The 15,575-nt window shown below is 39.0% G+C and overlaps 1 protein-coding gene across 1 annotated transcript in view; it reads left to right on the top strand.

The window, feature by feature from the left end:
* The window catches only part of LOC133266489 (PHD finger protein 20-like protein 1), a 212,559-nt gene that overhangs the window by 109,665 nt on the left and 87,319 nt on the right, over positions 1 to 15,575 (top strand). Inside the window, exons 44-54 of the mRNA XM_061447707.1 lie at positions 262 to 370; positions 594 to 791; positions 2,829 to 2,996; positions 3,587 to 3,652; positions 4,375 to 4,455; positions 6,509 to 6,646; positions 7,717 to 7,893; positions 8,632 to 8,743; positions 9,242 to 9,321; positions 10,848 to 10,991; positions 12,996 to 13,061. Of these exons, the coding sequence (XP_061303691.1) occupies positions 262 to 370; positions 594 to 791; positions 2,829 to 2,996; positions 3,587 to 3,652; positions 4,375 to 4,455; positions 6,509 to 6,646; positions 7,717 to 7,893; positions 8,632 to 8,743; positions 9,242 to 9,321; positions 10,848 to 10,991; positions 12,996 to 13,061 (1,339 nt within the window). The remainder of the gene's footprint in view (positions 1 to 261; positions 371 to 593; positions 792 to 2,828; positions 2,997 to 3,586; positions 3,653 to 4,374; positions 4,456 to 6,508; positions 6,647 to 7,716; positions 7,894 to 8,631; positions 8,744 to 9,241; positions 9,322 to 10,847; positions 10,992 to 12,995; positions 13,062 to 15,575) is intronic.

Below are 15,575 nucleotides of genomic sequence, written 5' to 3'. Positions count from 1 at the left end.
CATTTCTCAGTCCCTTCCTCTAGCCCAGGGTTTGAACAGTGGGCTCTTTAGCACTGTAACCTCTTCCTATTCACTACTTTTAAACACATCAATGTAGTATTGAAGAGTCAAGATCTGAGTTTGAGGGAATTAAAAATGTTCACACTGGGCCAAATCTTTGCGTTGATTCCTCCCTCTGAGTTTCTGATTAAGGAAAATGTGTTTTAGGGAGAGGAAATCAATCAGGTTGTATTGATTGTGCATGCCTGTCTTCTGTCTCAGGTGCAAGGTGTTTTGGGGAACCCTGATGCCACGGGCATTGGTCGTCTCAGCTGTCTGATTCATGTCAGGAATCCTGAGGGAGATGCAGTGATGGTCTATTTGAAGAGAGGTACCAGATACAAATCACTTCTCTGTTGTAAGACTGCTCTGCCCAAACTTGTAGTTACTTCTATATAGGGTCATATCTAAATGTGGGGAGCATCTTTATTTAAGAAGACATAATACTTTTTCAAATCTTAACATTTAGTGCTAGACCAGTCTGAAAGCAAGCCAAAAGTATCCTGCATCCTCTTGGGTGGTTTTGACCTTTCTTTCCTGTTCTTTCTACCCAGAACAGAAATTTAACTCATCTGGACTCAAGACCTTTGAAAGGACCAGTTTTCAGAATGTGCTTTCTGGCGTGTATCGCTCCATGGTGCTCTCAGCAGCTACAGCATCTCTGACTGATGCTCAACTCTTCTGTCGGCAGACATGCAGCAGGGACTCTTGCTGTGATGGCTTCATCTTGAATCAGAATGCGCTTGATGGAGGTATTGTCTAAGTGCAAAACAAAATAACTTCACAGTGGAAAACCAACATTAATTGAATACAACTCAGTTTTGGATGCAGTGTATTTTATATCATACCAGTATCGGCAGCTTGCCTCTACATCAGTAATCTTTTCTGGAGTAGGCAAAATTTGAGTAATACAAATGCATTGACCTGGAGCAATACGGATAAAGACCTGATGTCGCAAGCTGCTCTTGGAGAGAAATTGACATTTTGAAAGGATAATTCTTTATTTAAACATCTGCATCCAGATGAGCTAAATAATTCTGAAAACACCTCTTTCCTTATGTAGAGCAGCTCAATTGCAAGAAGGTTCTTTTCAGGTGATGGGACAGTTAAGATGGTGTCTACAGACCTTGTGGTGCAAATGTAAATCAGCTCCCTTTTTGAAGCAGGAAAAGAGGATGCTAAACAGGGAATTACGTTCTTGCATGCAGAAATGCTACGATCTCCTAAATCTGGATGTCTAGCTAGGAAAACAAGTGGGGGTGGGATAGACAGTCTGACAGTGGTGGGACTTAGGAGGAGCCCAGATTCCTGCCAGAAAATTTAAGCACTTAATGTGCTTAAGAAAACAGTGCCTGGTTTTTGTAGTTTCTTTTCATGGTCACGTGGGATCAACTTTCCCTTTGGAGGTGGATTTGCTATAGAAAAAGTGAATTTCCAATTGAGATGTCTCAAGATTTTAGAGACAGGCTCTTACAAATCCGGGCACGTGCTACTGGCTGCTATGTGGCAAGCAATTCTCCAGTTTGGAGTGGAAAAACTGATCCTGGAATTGAGGAAATGTCCTCTGTGGAAGCTGCCAAGCAAATGTTTCCAGAAAATTATTTTTTGTTTTGGCATCTAATGGTTTGGTTTTGCTTTGTTTTTTTTCCATCAAAATAGTCCAGGTGATCTTGTAAAGCCCATTTCTCTGTAGAGAAATTTTTGGGTTCTCCATACTCGTAAGAGTGGAAGGGGATGTGGAGAAGGTGAATGCTATAACAACAACTCTGTTTAGTTGGGGTGCCCTATTTGGATCAATACCAGAAGTAAATGGGTTACTTGGACTGGCATTCCATTTTAAGAAAAAATAAAAAAAAAGGAAGAAAAAAGCAGCATATTCATAGAATCATGGAATGGTTTGAGCTGGAAAGGATGTTAAAGCTCACCTGGTTTCTATCCCCCTGCCATTAGCAGGGACATCTTCCAATATATGAGGTTGCTCAAAGCCCATCCAAACTGGCCTTGAACGCTGCCAGGGATGGGGCAGCCACAGCTTCTCTGGGTAACCTGTGCCAGCGCCTCAGCACCCTCACGGGGAAGAATTTCTTCTTAATACCTAATCTAAGTCTCCCCTCTTTCGGTTTTAAATCATTCCCCCTTGTTCTGTATGCTCTTGTAAAATGTCCCTCTGCATTCAATATACCCAGTCCGTAAAAACAAGCCAGTGAGAGCATTGTAAAACTATAGAAACATGTGACAGCAAGTGCAGAGCAAGAAGCTGAGTATTGTCTAGAAGTCATGGTAGCAGACTGATGCCAGAACACCTGGCTTTAAGCGTGCTGGTCCCCCTGCCTCACATTGTGATGCTGGAGGAGACTCAGGCCCGCGCTGACTGAAATCAGACACCAATCCAGGAAACCATCCAGGAAAAATAGAATTGCTTTCTTGGTTCAGAGCCTGAGATTGTGAGACCGCCAAAGGCTTGGATATGTCTCCATGGTGCTATAAAGTGCTGAGAACACTGTTAGGTATTATCAGATAATAGTAATATTTTATTGGGTGGTAATGGGGTGTGCTTGAAACCTCTGAAAGGCAGGCTACAAAGTTTGGGTATGAATGGCTACCCTTAGTACTCTAATTTGAACATATGGGTTTTACTTTCTTTTTAGTAGCAATACTAGAACTTACCTATCTCAGTGACACAGGATCAGTTGGCATTTAGAGAAAGTATTGGGATGCTCAGGTGAAAAGCTCTTTGTAGGTGCAAAGTATTATTGGAGTGATGCAACTGTCTCTCTGCCTGAATCTAGGTACCATTTTGTGTAGTTTGATGAGCTACCCAGATGTGCTGATCTGCAGTGTGAATGGCTGGAGGCCAACACCAACATCACTCATAGATCAGATATGTAAAGGTGTGACCTATGACGAAAGAGAGACGATGTTTTCCTTCACCCTGGGAGGACAAATGTTCAGTGGAAGTATGTCAATGAATTATCTCAATTTACATTTGAGGTTACTTCAGTCTGATTTAAATTAAATTTAAAATGATTTACATTTCTTTAATTCTTGTGTAGCTCCTGCCTTTTTCACCAATCTGCTCTTGTACTTCAGTGCTTTTTTCTCAAGTAAATCCATATGTATACAATCAGAAGAGAATATGAACTCTCTAACTGGATGCATTGTTAGACAGACGGGCCTCTCACATTTTACTGTGTGAACATAAGTGAAAGTCAAGAATGTGTTTACTATATCACCCTGTAATACTTCCAGTACTTCATTAGGGCAGATTCAAGAGAATAGTCTGAAAGAAAGATAAAGTCTGGAGCAACGATAAAAAGAGAGATACCCACAGCTGCACAGAAAAAAACAGTGATGGGTAATAGAATAAAGTTTTGGCATCCTGGACTCAGACTAGCACCAGGACACACAGGACCTTTTTCCTTAGCATCTTGTATCATAAATAAGGGGGGGCGTTGTCTAGTGATGTGTTTTTAATGCCGTTTCTGAGCATTTCAATACTACTTGTTTAATTTGAGCAGCTCTTCTAATAAACTTGTTTCTCTATTAGCTTCTAGGTTGGTAGAAGCAGCAGAAAGAAATTTTACAACCTTTCAGCAAGTTTACCTATGGAAAGGTGAGATATCTCATAGAAGTTGTTACTAAAAGCTTATGATGAACTGTAGGCAGTGGCAGATGTGTGGTTTATAATGAAAGTGTCCTTCTCAGTTTATTTTGTATTGTCCAAATTGAAGCACTACTCAAAAGTCATTTCTGGCAGGGGTGGGTGTAATCTGGAGTAATTCTGGAACTGTAGTTTCAGAATATTTGGGTAAATTCGTGTGTCTGAGGATGTACTTTATAACTTTTAATACCTGTGAAAATTGTATCATGGAGACATTTCTCATGAAAGTGAGACATGTACACTTTCCAGGTACCATAATAATTTGGCACTTTGTTCTATAGCTATATAGGTTATTTTTATTAGCATGGTAACCCTGTATGTGCTATTTTTGCAAGTTTACGTTCTGAATGTCACAGCATACATAGCAGGACCTGCCAAATGATTTGTGATGCTGCTTTAAAAATGTACACAACCTCCAGAGCACTGATGCTGAATGCATAGTGACTGTGGGTATCGCGTTTGCTTTCATCCTCTAAACAGCACACTTTGATTTAGGTTTTCCCCAGAGTTATATGGAGATGGTTTTACTCATATTTGATTCAACAGTTGGTGGAACTATCTAAAGAGTTTATCTAAATGGTGCACGTTAAATTTTGGGACCTAAGGATGATACAGTCTTAATGGAAGAAAGATAAAGGGAATTACTATGCTCTTTAATTCTTGTTTCATTCCAGGCTCTGACATGCTCACTCGGACTGAAACCGCTGCATGCAATACTACTGCTTTGAAGGCAGACAATGATCTGGAGTTATCAGGTATTACAGTGAGGGTAGACAGAGAAGACAGCAGAAGATATCAGAGTTTAACCAGAAAAAAAATCATATTTTGCCATATATGTATCATATGATATCGGTATTGTGAACTCCAGAGGTTTTCTGTTAAGTACAGGTTTTCTTTGAGGTAGGAAGTCCAATAAAGTTTTGAGAAACATCTTCAAAATGTAAGACTTCTGCTCTATGATTTTTATCTTCCTAGGACAGGCTGGAAATGAAAGTGTTAAAATGTTCTATGAAAGCTTGTTCTTTCAGACTTATGGAACTGTAATGACTCAGGAAATACTATTTGTCTGAATAAAAATCTCACATAAACCTAGGAATCAAATCCTTAGCCTAGGTACCTGGGCATATTTACTGCTACTGACAATGACAGTAAATATGATGCTTAGAGAAACTCAGGATGAAACTGCAATCAATCACAACTGTTTCTTCTGTGCATTATGGAAGTGAGGGGCCTGTGAAGTTCTCTAGTTCCTTCATTATTCCAGGGCCTGTGCTTCATTACACTGTCATGTATACATCCAAAATAATTTGTATTAATTCACTAGAGTGGCCCTTCAGCCCTGTAGTGCTAAGAGAGAGAGTAGTGGAGCCTATTGAGATCACTTTGGTTCATCTATAATGAACTGCAGTCTTTGCCGAGCAGTATTAATTAATACCTGAGAATTCAATACATGTAAAATCCTAACATGAAGTGAATTGCTGGGTTAGCTTATGTATTTGAAAGGAAGCTAAACTAAAATGCACATTTACCTAGTGGCACTCCTGTACAATTAGTGGTATTTTAAAGTCTAGGCTTAAAAATGAGAGAAAACTGCACTTAATGCATTGGGTGAAATTCTCTTGCATTTGCATGCCAAGGCATGAGTGCATCCCTCAGTGTTCTCCCTTTACCTTGCTGCAGCTGGTGATATCATTAGACATGAAACTATGTCAGGAATGCAGTTTCTTGCTCCATCCCTTAGTCTTAGCCATGACACAAACTGATTCAAGAGAAACTGAATATTGAAGTTAAGTCTTGAGAGGCAGCAAGACTTAAGAGATGCCTTTTTAAAAAGCTATGGATGCATCAAGGAAAATGCCTGCAGAGCTTTTATTACTTGTTGATTATCCTTAAAGCACGTTTTGTATTTTCCGATAGCAAAGGCACAGCTATTATGCACTCCCAGCATGTCATTAGGTTCTTCAGCATTTCAGCCGCAGTCATCAGTATGTTTTCACTTTCCTACTTTCATTTTCTGCTGGCTGTTTCAGTGCATCTAAGATAAAATACCAGAATCCCTCACAATATTGGAGTAACTGGCGATGAGACCTGCTGATGGCATTTGATACATAAAAAGGTGTTTATGAAGAAATTTGATCAGTAAAGAAAGCCCATTTCTTTCAATATCGGATCCTTATTTAAAGGGATCAATTTGAAAGCAGCCTGAAATAGCTGTGTGTTTGAGAGAGGGCTCAGGAGATGTAAAGCATTGCATACATGACTGAAAATCACAGGGAAGTGACAGAAAGAGTTATTTAATGTGGCCTTTGAGAGCATAAACTTGGAGAAATAAGGTTATATGACTGAAATAGGTATTAAGCTTTTTAAGAAAATTTTGAACAGGAGTAAAAGCTTCTCAAGGGAAAATAGGGAAATTGCTGTTTTATGCATTACTAAAACTAGATTCATTAAGGTATTGTAAACATTCTGAGACATTGTATTTCACTGTTAGGTAGATGTGTTGCATGACAGAGTAGAGAGACCCTCCTTATTTCTAGGGACTGAGATTTTCCTCTAGTTTTTAGGTGGTGGAAATAGCCTGACAACGCTATGTTGTGCAGTAAGGATGCATTGCCTCCACAAGCTTTAATAACTGTGGGTGGACAGTTCTGTTATTAAAAGCAGCCTTTGGGGTATGCTAAACCTGCAAAATGGTCGCGACTGTTTTACTGTGAAAGGCAGAATTTTATGTGTAAATAAAATTAATTTATTCCAGATCATAGTCGAGTTTCTTTGTGGGTTTAAGCAGTTTGTTTGTTTGAATCTCAGATTCCACAAAGAATCTTTTCTACCTAATGGACAGCAGCCAAATACAAAGTGGCCAGAACTATTCTCTCCCTTACCAGCAGTACTGGGTCTTCAGGCAGAAGTACTCAACAGAGGAAGCTGTGCTTTGGTGTCTCACAAGTAAGACATATTGGAGACTGTTATTCTGTAGGGAATAATTAACTAAAATCTTTGAATGGGTATTATGACAAGGATAAATTCTGGACTTTGAGGGTTTTTTTGGGAAAACACACAAAATTTTCGTGGAAGTTGCTAATGGGGTTTGTTCCTTACGATCTGTCTGATGTGGCAGAAAGGGTACCTGCCATTCATCATCAGGGTATCCCTGTTATGGGCAAGAGAAGTTGAAGATACAATTTATGCAATACTCTGCTGTTCTTGAAATGTACCTCTCAAAATAGATAGATAATGTAGTGGTAAAAAAAGAAAAGAAAATAAACTTTGGGGTTAATGGTAAAGTATATTTGGATTTGACAAACGGAGAAGAGTTTCTAGCTCTGACTACCAGGAAGGCAGAACTGAGCGTACTAAACAGTGCACTGGCATCGCTGTAAGACGTCAGTAGAGCTATGCCTGTTTAAAATTAAGAACTGATATATATTTACAGAAGCAATTGCCAGAGTAATTGAGAAATGGGTTTTATGGCTTTGTTTCTTTTCTGAAGGTGCAATATTACCCTGGGACAAACTTCAGTGCAAATTCCTGCAGGCAAATGGCTTGAACAACTGATTCTAAAAGTTATTTGTGTTTTTGTGTGATGTATGAACACTTCAGAACTATCTTTTGCAAAACCTTCCCAAGACATTGTAGACTTTATTGTCCTTTTTATTCTTTAAAGTAAGAGACACAGGGCTGATGCAGAGTTCTTTTATGATTAAACAGTTTGTATGTCAGATTTACTGAAAACAAGAGAGATCTTTATGGATCACAAAGTTAGTGACACCAATGCACTAATGTAACGCTTGTCACAACTGGGGAACATATAGCTGTGGTGTAGCTCTTTTTCTGTGCTCCACAGGCAATCCCTCAGTGTCACCAGAAACAGAATCTGTCCCTGTTTCCCTTACACTGTAATATAATAATGAAATTCTTAGTTGTTTGCTGATGGGCAGCTTTACGTGTGCTGAGGATATGAAGAGGTATAGAGGGGTGAAGAACTGTTTGTGACTCTTCATGCCTTTGCTTCCTAGGATGTGCACAAGAGGATGAGTTTTGTCGAATATCAGATATTCAGAACGCTGCAGACACATACGTTGTGTGTACCCTTTATCCAGAGGCACAGATTTGTGATGACAGCATTGATCAAATGCCAGAAAACTGTCGAACCGTGCTACCCTGGCAACCACAGACATTGTATCGTAAAATAGGCAAGTTTGGGGATTTGGATGTATAACGTGTGCTCTAACCCTGGTAATGCAAGCTAGTGTTTTGGCTCTTGATTCTCAGATAAAAAGTATGTCTGTATGAATGATTCCTCGGGCGTGATGGTGGAAGGGGAGGTCAGGCTGTTCTGCACATGGATTTTCATTTTCAGTTCAGTTCCACTCTCCACCTTAGGTATTCCCAATTCAGAGAGGCCAAGGGTAGCTCAGAAAATTTGTATACCAGGTCTTAGATCTTATAATGTGGCTGAAGTGGGAATGTCATTGGGATGTCACAAATCCCATTTTCTACCATTAAGTAGTAGGTAAGCAATGCAAAACTTGAAAGTACTTGATTGTAATTTTGTTAATTATTTTACTGAATCCAGAGTTATGGACATGTGGATTTTAACCTCTGCTCTTTGAATGCCTGGGAAGTTCAATGATTTTTCTCATAGGGCTTCTGTGAGGAAGCTGAACAAAAAAGACCGTTACCACTGTACAGGAACATATACTTTGTAAAGGTCCATTGAACTACATTATTAAATCATGTCTTTTCAGTGATCCCAAAGTGCAACACAGGTTGATTTTCACATTAGTGTGATAACATAAAATTATCCTTTAATCAGTCAAGACCATTGTAGCGTAAAAACATAAACTTTACCCTTAACCATGTTATGACTTAACCAGTATATGGAAATTACAAGATTAAGCTGATTTTCCCAATTTTCTTTTTCCTTCCAGTCACTCTAAAAGGTTCTGTGAAGAGCTTCTACACACGCATACCATTCCGGAAAGCAATGGGTATCTCAGTGAGGAATACAACTGACATGAGCAGAAAAGCTGTTTCAGATGGGTAGGATGACACTGTTTTTACTGCAAGTTTTAACTAGTCCTGGAATACCAAGGTCCTGTTAAGCAGATGAAGGGCATCAGACATGTTGATCCAAGAAGTTATAAATAATAATGTATATAATTAGTCTTTACATATATGAGTTCTTACTTATCCTTCTATTAAATTGCTGCTTGGTCAATTAAATCTCTTGGCAATAATGCAACGATTTTAATAGTTGATATTTATATTTTTAGGGCAGATATCAAAATAATAAAGATATTAGGTGTTGTCTGACAGATGTCAAACATATGTTTGACAGGGGTCAAACGTAACTTCATCTACAAATGGAAAATGTGTGGAAGTGTCTATGCAGTATGGAACGTATAAGAGCTGTGAATAGTCTTAGTTTGAAAGGCATCTCTGCAGGTTCTCAGTGTTTCTCCCCTATGCAATATCCAGTCTCCTCCATAACAGAGATTATTAATGGTACTGAGAGTAATGATGTTTATCCTTTCCCAGCTTCTTTGATTGTGAGCGTTGGTGTGATGCTGACCCCTGTTGCACAGGATTTGGCTTTTTTAATGACTCGCAGCTATCAGGTATTTTTTCACTATTTCCATTTCTTAAAATCATTTTAGTGTCTCTTTATTATTCCCAACTTCACTATTCTTTTGCTGTGAAGGGCACTTTAAAAGGAGATTGATTGCAGATAAAGGTTTCCTATCTCTTCCTTAGTATTTTAGCAACTTAAGACATCTCAAGTAGGATTTTGATCAGTCTGAGGAAATCACAACTTTAAAAGTATGTGTGATTTGAAAGCTATTAGAAAGTCAAACAAACACATTTACTCACCTGGGATGGCTAACTTACAGGATGTTGTCACCCTATGCTCCCTCTGTAGTCAGCAGAGAGACGTATAGACACAACTATGGGGTCATTAAGAGCTTTGGTTGACTGAATCCTGTTCTGGAGGTAATTTTCTTTTGCTCCACTTGCTGTAAAGGAAGTGATTTGTTTAAAAGAAAGATTTAGCAGGTGTTTAAAATTGGATGCTACCTAGGTCAAAGTCAATTAAGTAGTTTTTAGTGTTTTATTCCAAATTTAGATTTAGACTACTAAAATAACTAACTTTGGTTTTGGAAATGTCAAGCGCTAATCATAGAATCAATCATAGAACAATAGAATGGTTTGGGTTGGAAAGGACCTTAACATCATCCAGTTCCAACCCATCTGCCATGAGCAGGGACATGTCTCACAACTCTCTCTGAGGCTATTAGTATGTGCTGATTTTACAATTCCTGTGGGAATTCGGAACACTTTCAGAAATACATATTTTTAATTCCCTTTTCTGTTGAGCAGACATTATTTTCACTTAGTCAAAAATGAGTAGCTTGGAAAATTAATCCAGTGCAGTTTAGATTGGAATTACTGCTCAAATCAAGCATAGTTGACAGTTTTCATATGTCCGTAGAACAGTGTGAAATTTGAAGTCTTAATTGAATATGACTTTAAGTTTCTTTAAATAGTTCTAAAATAAGGATTTTCAAGCACAAAACATGCAAAAACTGACACCTCTTAGCTTATTTGATTAATATGTTTAATCTGTGGCATTTCAGCCATCACGGCCTGGCATTCACCTACTCAAGGGAACTTTTAGTGGTGACTTAGCATGAGCTAGTATAAATCTTCAATGAAATGAACTTCGAACCCTCCATTTTTTCAGGGACAGAAAGATTTACACTAGGTCTTTGAAAGGCAGAATTGTTATCTTGATGTAAGTAGGGGCTGTGTTCCAACATACATGCAGATTTTTAATTTCCAGGATTGCCATAGCCAGAAAGGTCTGCTTGCTCAAAAATAGTTTCTAATCTTTGGTCAGTGGAAATGCTTAGTGATCTTAATAGTTTATAGTGTTGGTGCCCACCTTCTTTCGCATTGAATTCACTGTGATTTTTCAACACTATTTGCAACAGCAGTAAAACTTGGCCCGTTTTAGGTATTTCCTTGTTTTGATTTCTAAGTCAGTAGAATTCCTTTTAACAGTGCTGTATTCATTTTCCTCAAAATACTATCTAGAAGAGGAAAATTTTCCTCATCATTTTTATAAGCATTATTTCCCTGGCAGGTGGAAAGATAATGTGCCTGACTCTGAACAGTTTAGGAATCCAGACATGTGCTGAGGAGACAAGAAGTGCTTGGCAAGTTTCAAATTGTAGTTCACCAGATGCTGAAGTCAGAGTACACCCATTTGGCTGGTATCAAAAGCCTGGTAAGTGAATCAGGGCCTTTTTTGACTGGTTTCTGTACATTGAAGCTTATTAGCTTTAATGTATAGAAGCTCCAGCTTTCAGCTGGAGGACCCATATTTAAGAATCACAAATAGATAAGGCAGCAAGTATGTGCAAGGGAAAGGAAGGTGCAAATTAATCTTCATTTTAATAGAAAAGGAATAGAGGTATAATTTCATTTCTTGGCTTGTAAGGGAGACTTCTGGCCAGTGTTGGGACCCTAATATATTTTGTCCCACTGCACAGTCCTGGTCAGGGTATCATTCTTTGTTTTTCACTGTGTAGCTTATGGTTTAATAGTGTGTGTGGATGCATAACTTCAGAAGGTTTGGTTTGCTATGGGATTTAAAATGTCTGAAATATGAACTCAACCTGGAGCTTTTCAAGTCCTGTACTGGTACTCTGCTCATCAGCCCATCCATTTGCTCCTTTAGTGGGGCAACCCTTGTTACAGAGTAGAGACACCATGGAGCTGAGAGGCAGCATGCAAGCTTATGGAGAAAGATGGGCTGAGAGTCTAGCACTGAGGAAGGAAACAACAGCCCTGGTAACATAGGCAATAGCAGGAGCCTGTGGGCAAGGGGGACCTGAGAGGCAACCAGGGGTAAGAATGAAGAATGGTAGAAAGGTGAAGAGGAGATGGGAGGTGTAGATACACTTCCACTTCTTGGATTTATTTTTCCTGTCATTGGTAAGGAGCCAGCTAAAAATAAAGGAAGTTGCTCACTTCATGGGCAGAGGGGTGATGAAGAGGAACCTGGGGTGTATGCAAAGAGTAAAGTGTTAGGAAAGACGGTGACATTTACTTATGTAGTGAGGAACTGCAGATGTGTTTCCACTACAACACAGAGCAAGGCACAGAGGTTTATGCAAATGGAGATATTTGTAGACAAAAATTTGTATTAGTTGTACTGGTGTGTTGGGTGTCTGGGAGCCAGCAAGTGTAACAGAAACCCTCTGAGCCTTAAAGGGAAAATGAGTTAAATCTGGAGGAGGAATTTACTGTAGTGAGGCATTAGCATGAAACAGAGTAGTTGGTTTTAGTCCACAGTCCTGTTGTAAGAAGATACTTGTGCCTCCGCTTGTGAGCTGTTTGCCTGCTCGTTTCCACTCATAATCAATTACACATAAGGTGTAGTCATGGTTGCAGCTCCGTCAATGAGGAATATACTTTAGCATTTTAAAGAAAGTTCTGGATAGTTGCAGTTCTTCATTCCTGACAATGTGAATGGTAAAAGGCCTTTTTTTATCTTTAGAAATGTCCATTGGTTACATGCAGGGACAATGCGAAGTGGAAGAAGCAAACAGGAAATCCAACCTGTCTTTAGTTTTACAATCCCTACAGCATTCAATCTGTAGAGATCATAATGTATTTTGTCTTAGTAGAGAATCTATAGCTGATTTGATTAGCCAAAGTGGTTTACAAAATATGAGTGCACAGGGGAAACTTCTTGTTTGTTATTTAAAATTATTTAAATACTTAAAGATTTAAAATATTTAAGGGGAATATTAGCAAATGAGAAGTTTTCTGTGTGGAAAATATAAGTGATTATTGGAATTCTAATTTAGAAAGTTTCCTGCTGGAAACTGACTTGTTCTTAATACTTGTTTTGAGAAATTCCGGTTTGCTAATCAGGAGGCAGGGGAAATCTCGCGTCTCTTGTGATGCAGAAAACCAAATACAGAGAGGGGCATGGAAAAAAGCCCACAAAACTACTGGAATGAGTTGCTCCTAAATAACTGCATTTTTGGAGAGTGTTTGTAGGAAAGTTTATAAATTGAGAAATTTAGGAAAGTGTGATGTGAAGTATGAGCTCAAAAGCGCTAGATAGCAAAACAGCCTTGCATCCTTACTTTTGGTATTTGTGGTGAGAAGATGCACCATTCAGATCCCAGCAATAATGCTGGCAATACTGAGGTGTTGATTACATTTTAAACCTTCAAATGTAACTGTTTATAAGTGTTTTGGGTTTTTCTGCTTTTAGCTGACCTGAAGAACACCATGCCTAACCTCTGTCCGCCTGTTAGCTCACCTCTCAGGCCAGAAAGGGGTAAGTGTATTCATGTGTTAAGCCGAAAAAAAAGAAGGAAACATCATTTATTTTGTGTGCTTTTAAAAGATCACACTATAATGAAGTCTTTCTCTTCACATGAGCTTACTCATTCAGGTATTTACTCATTTTTATTAGTTTTTTATCATTTAAATGGAAGAATTGTCATCCACAATGGTGGCATAATATCTCTCCAACTCACTGCCACAAGAGGTCACTGAGGCAAAATATTTGGTAGGATTGATGATGAACTGAATCATTTGTAAGTGTGAATGTCACATCACTTTCAGTGGATAAAACTTCATATTTTAGTGCAGTGGCCACTGAAGATAAGTTCTGGCAAGGGTAGGCCCCTGAAAAGCTGTTTATTGTGTTATTGTCCACAGTTGTCGGGTTTCTAGTGTCTTTCTTGTAGCATCTGGTGCTTGCAGTTTTTGTCAGCAGTACTGAATGCAAGGAGTGACAATGAGTTTTCGTTAGATAATATTAGTTAGATATTAGTTTCAGTAGATAAAAGCAATTGCAACAGAGATGCAAAGTCAAATTTAGAAAATCTAGTTTTCCCCCCCAGAAAAGAAGATGAAAGGGGCAATTACTCCAGAAATTAGTGCAGGTTTATACTGCTTTATTAGTGGTGCTAGAGAAGAATGGTAAACTGTACTGCCTTTACTCCTTGTTTGTGGTTTCCTGCAAGGATGGGAATATCATCCCAAAGATTATTCAGAACTGGAAGACAAGAAAAGAAGTATTTCGGGTGTGTGTTGGGTCTCACTTTTGAAGAGACTCTGTAACTTGCTATGGCACCATCTTTGTTTTGGGAAGAAAGATTATTTCAGTCTTGCAGGAAGTGAACCTTGCGGTACACACATGCATTATTTTATAAGTGGGTGGACCCTCTTAATAAACGAAACTGAAGCGCTGTCTTTGTGTCTATTGCCCCCTAAAAAATATATGCAAATTGTCAATAGATACAGGCTTCCCTGATCTGTCTGCTCAATGCTGTGTGTATCCTTAAGGAAGCAGCTTGACTAGCCATTAGACACCTCAATTTAACCCTAAGGTTAGACTGAAATTGAGAAGTGTCATTGTCGTGGCCCAGGACAGTCATCCTTCTTGGTTTTCTTTCTGATCTAAACAGTTTTTAGTCAATTTGTGTCTGCCTTTCCTTAAACCATGACCTTAAGGTCCTTTCTAACCCTGACTATTCTATGATTCTATATGCAACTGAGCTTGCAGGAGATGGTTAATATTTGCAATGAATTTTCACTATCGAGTTCAGACTTTATGATAATTGCTTTATCATCATATCTATGACCACCAGTCATGATCATTTTCAGACAATTTGTATTTATTGGTAGACTTTATGCTTTTTTAAATCATCATTTTAATGTAATAGAACTCCTGTCTTTATAGGTAAGCAGAAATATTTGTGTGAAATGCTTTCAGGAGCCAGTGGGGTATGTGGAGGTTGGGCAGTTCAACTCCTTTGCACTGTTTTTCCTATGGGATGTTGAAAACCACTCTACTAAAGCTTTCTGTCTCCCACTGTGAAGCTTTCTTCTTCGCAGTGTGAAACTTCCCAGTGTGAAGTAGTAATTTTGTAATTTTCCTTTTATATTTTTTTTTTCTTTCTTAAATCTAGTGAAATTCTTAAATCTAGGAAAACAGTGATCTAAGCAGCACTTAAGGAAATTAGGCCTTTCTAACTGTCATTTGTTTTCTCTCTAAAGACTTCCCGTAAGGGAGCTACAGCAAGTGGGGTTATCTTATCTTACCCTTAGTAACAATTTAGATCTATCACACCCATTTCCAGGTCATCTTTCCAAACACAGAGCAATGAGGGATGTCTGTGGTTTACAAAGGTCTGGTTAGCCACCCAAGTGGGCAGAGCCTCCCATAAAGGGGCAGGGTTCTGGATTAGAGTGGTTCTCCTAAGGACAGCAGCTGTGGAATCATGGAATCATAGAACAGTTAGGGTTGCAAAGGACCTTAAGATCATGAAGTTCCAACCCCCCTGCCATGGGCAGGGACACCTCACACTAAACCATGTCACCCAAGGCTTCATCCAACCTGGCCTTGAACACTGCCAGGGATGGAGCATTCACAACCTCCCTGGGCAACCCATTTCAGTGCCTCACCACCCTCACAGTAAAGAACTTCTTCCTTATATCCAATCTAAGAAGGGGAAGTCACTGAGTCACAAAATGCATGGCTAGTCTGGAAGTCTAATTAACACTAGCGCCCTGTGGTCTTTGAGTCCCTCACACCAGTGTGTGCAGCAGCACATTCAAAATGCAACTGGGCACCATCTGCCCTTCTTATGTTCTGCGTCATTGCGATAGTACAAATACCAGCCTGGTTATTTAGGTCAGATGCTGTCTGTGTCATGTCAGAGGTTTGAGAAAATTTCCAAACACACTGTTTCCAAACTCTTTATGATTAAATACGTTATATTAATATGTAACATAGAAGATTAATTGTTTGAGAGTTGGGCATCACAGAAAAGCTAGCAGT

The sequence above is a fragment of the Pezoporus flaviventris genome, unplaced genomic scaffold (genome assembly GCF_033815535.1).
Source record: "Pezoporus flaviventris isolate CSIRO_AGI_PZ_B2104156 unplaced genomic scaffold, CSIRO_AGI_Pfla_v1 ptg000007l, whole genome shotgun sequence".
NCBI lineage: Eukaryota > Metazoa > Chordata > Aves > Psittaciformes > Psittacidae > Pezoporus > Pezoporus flaviventris.
Note: the sequence above shows the minus strand (reverse complement) of the source record. Positions and strands in the feature narration are given on the sequence as shown.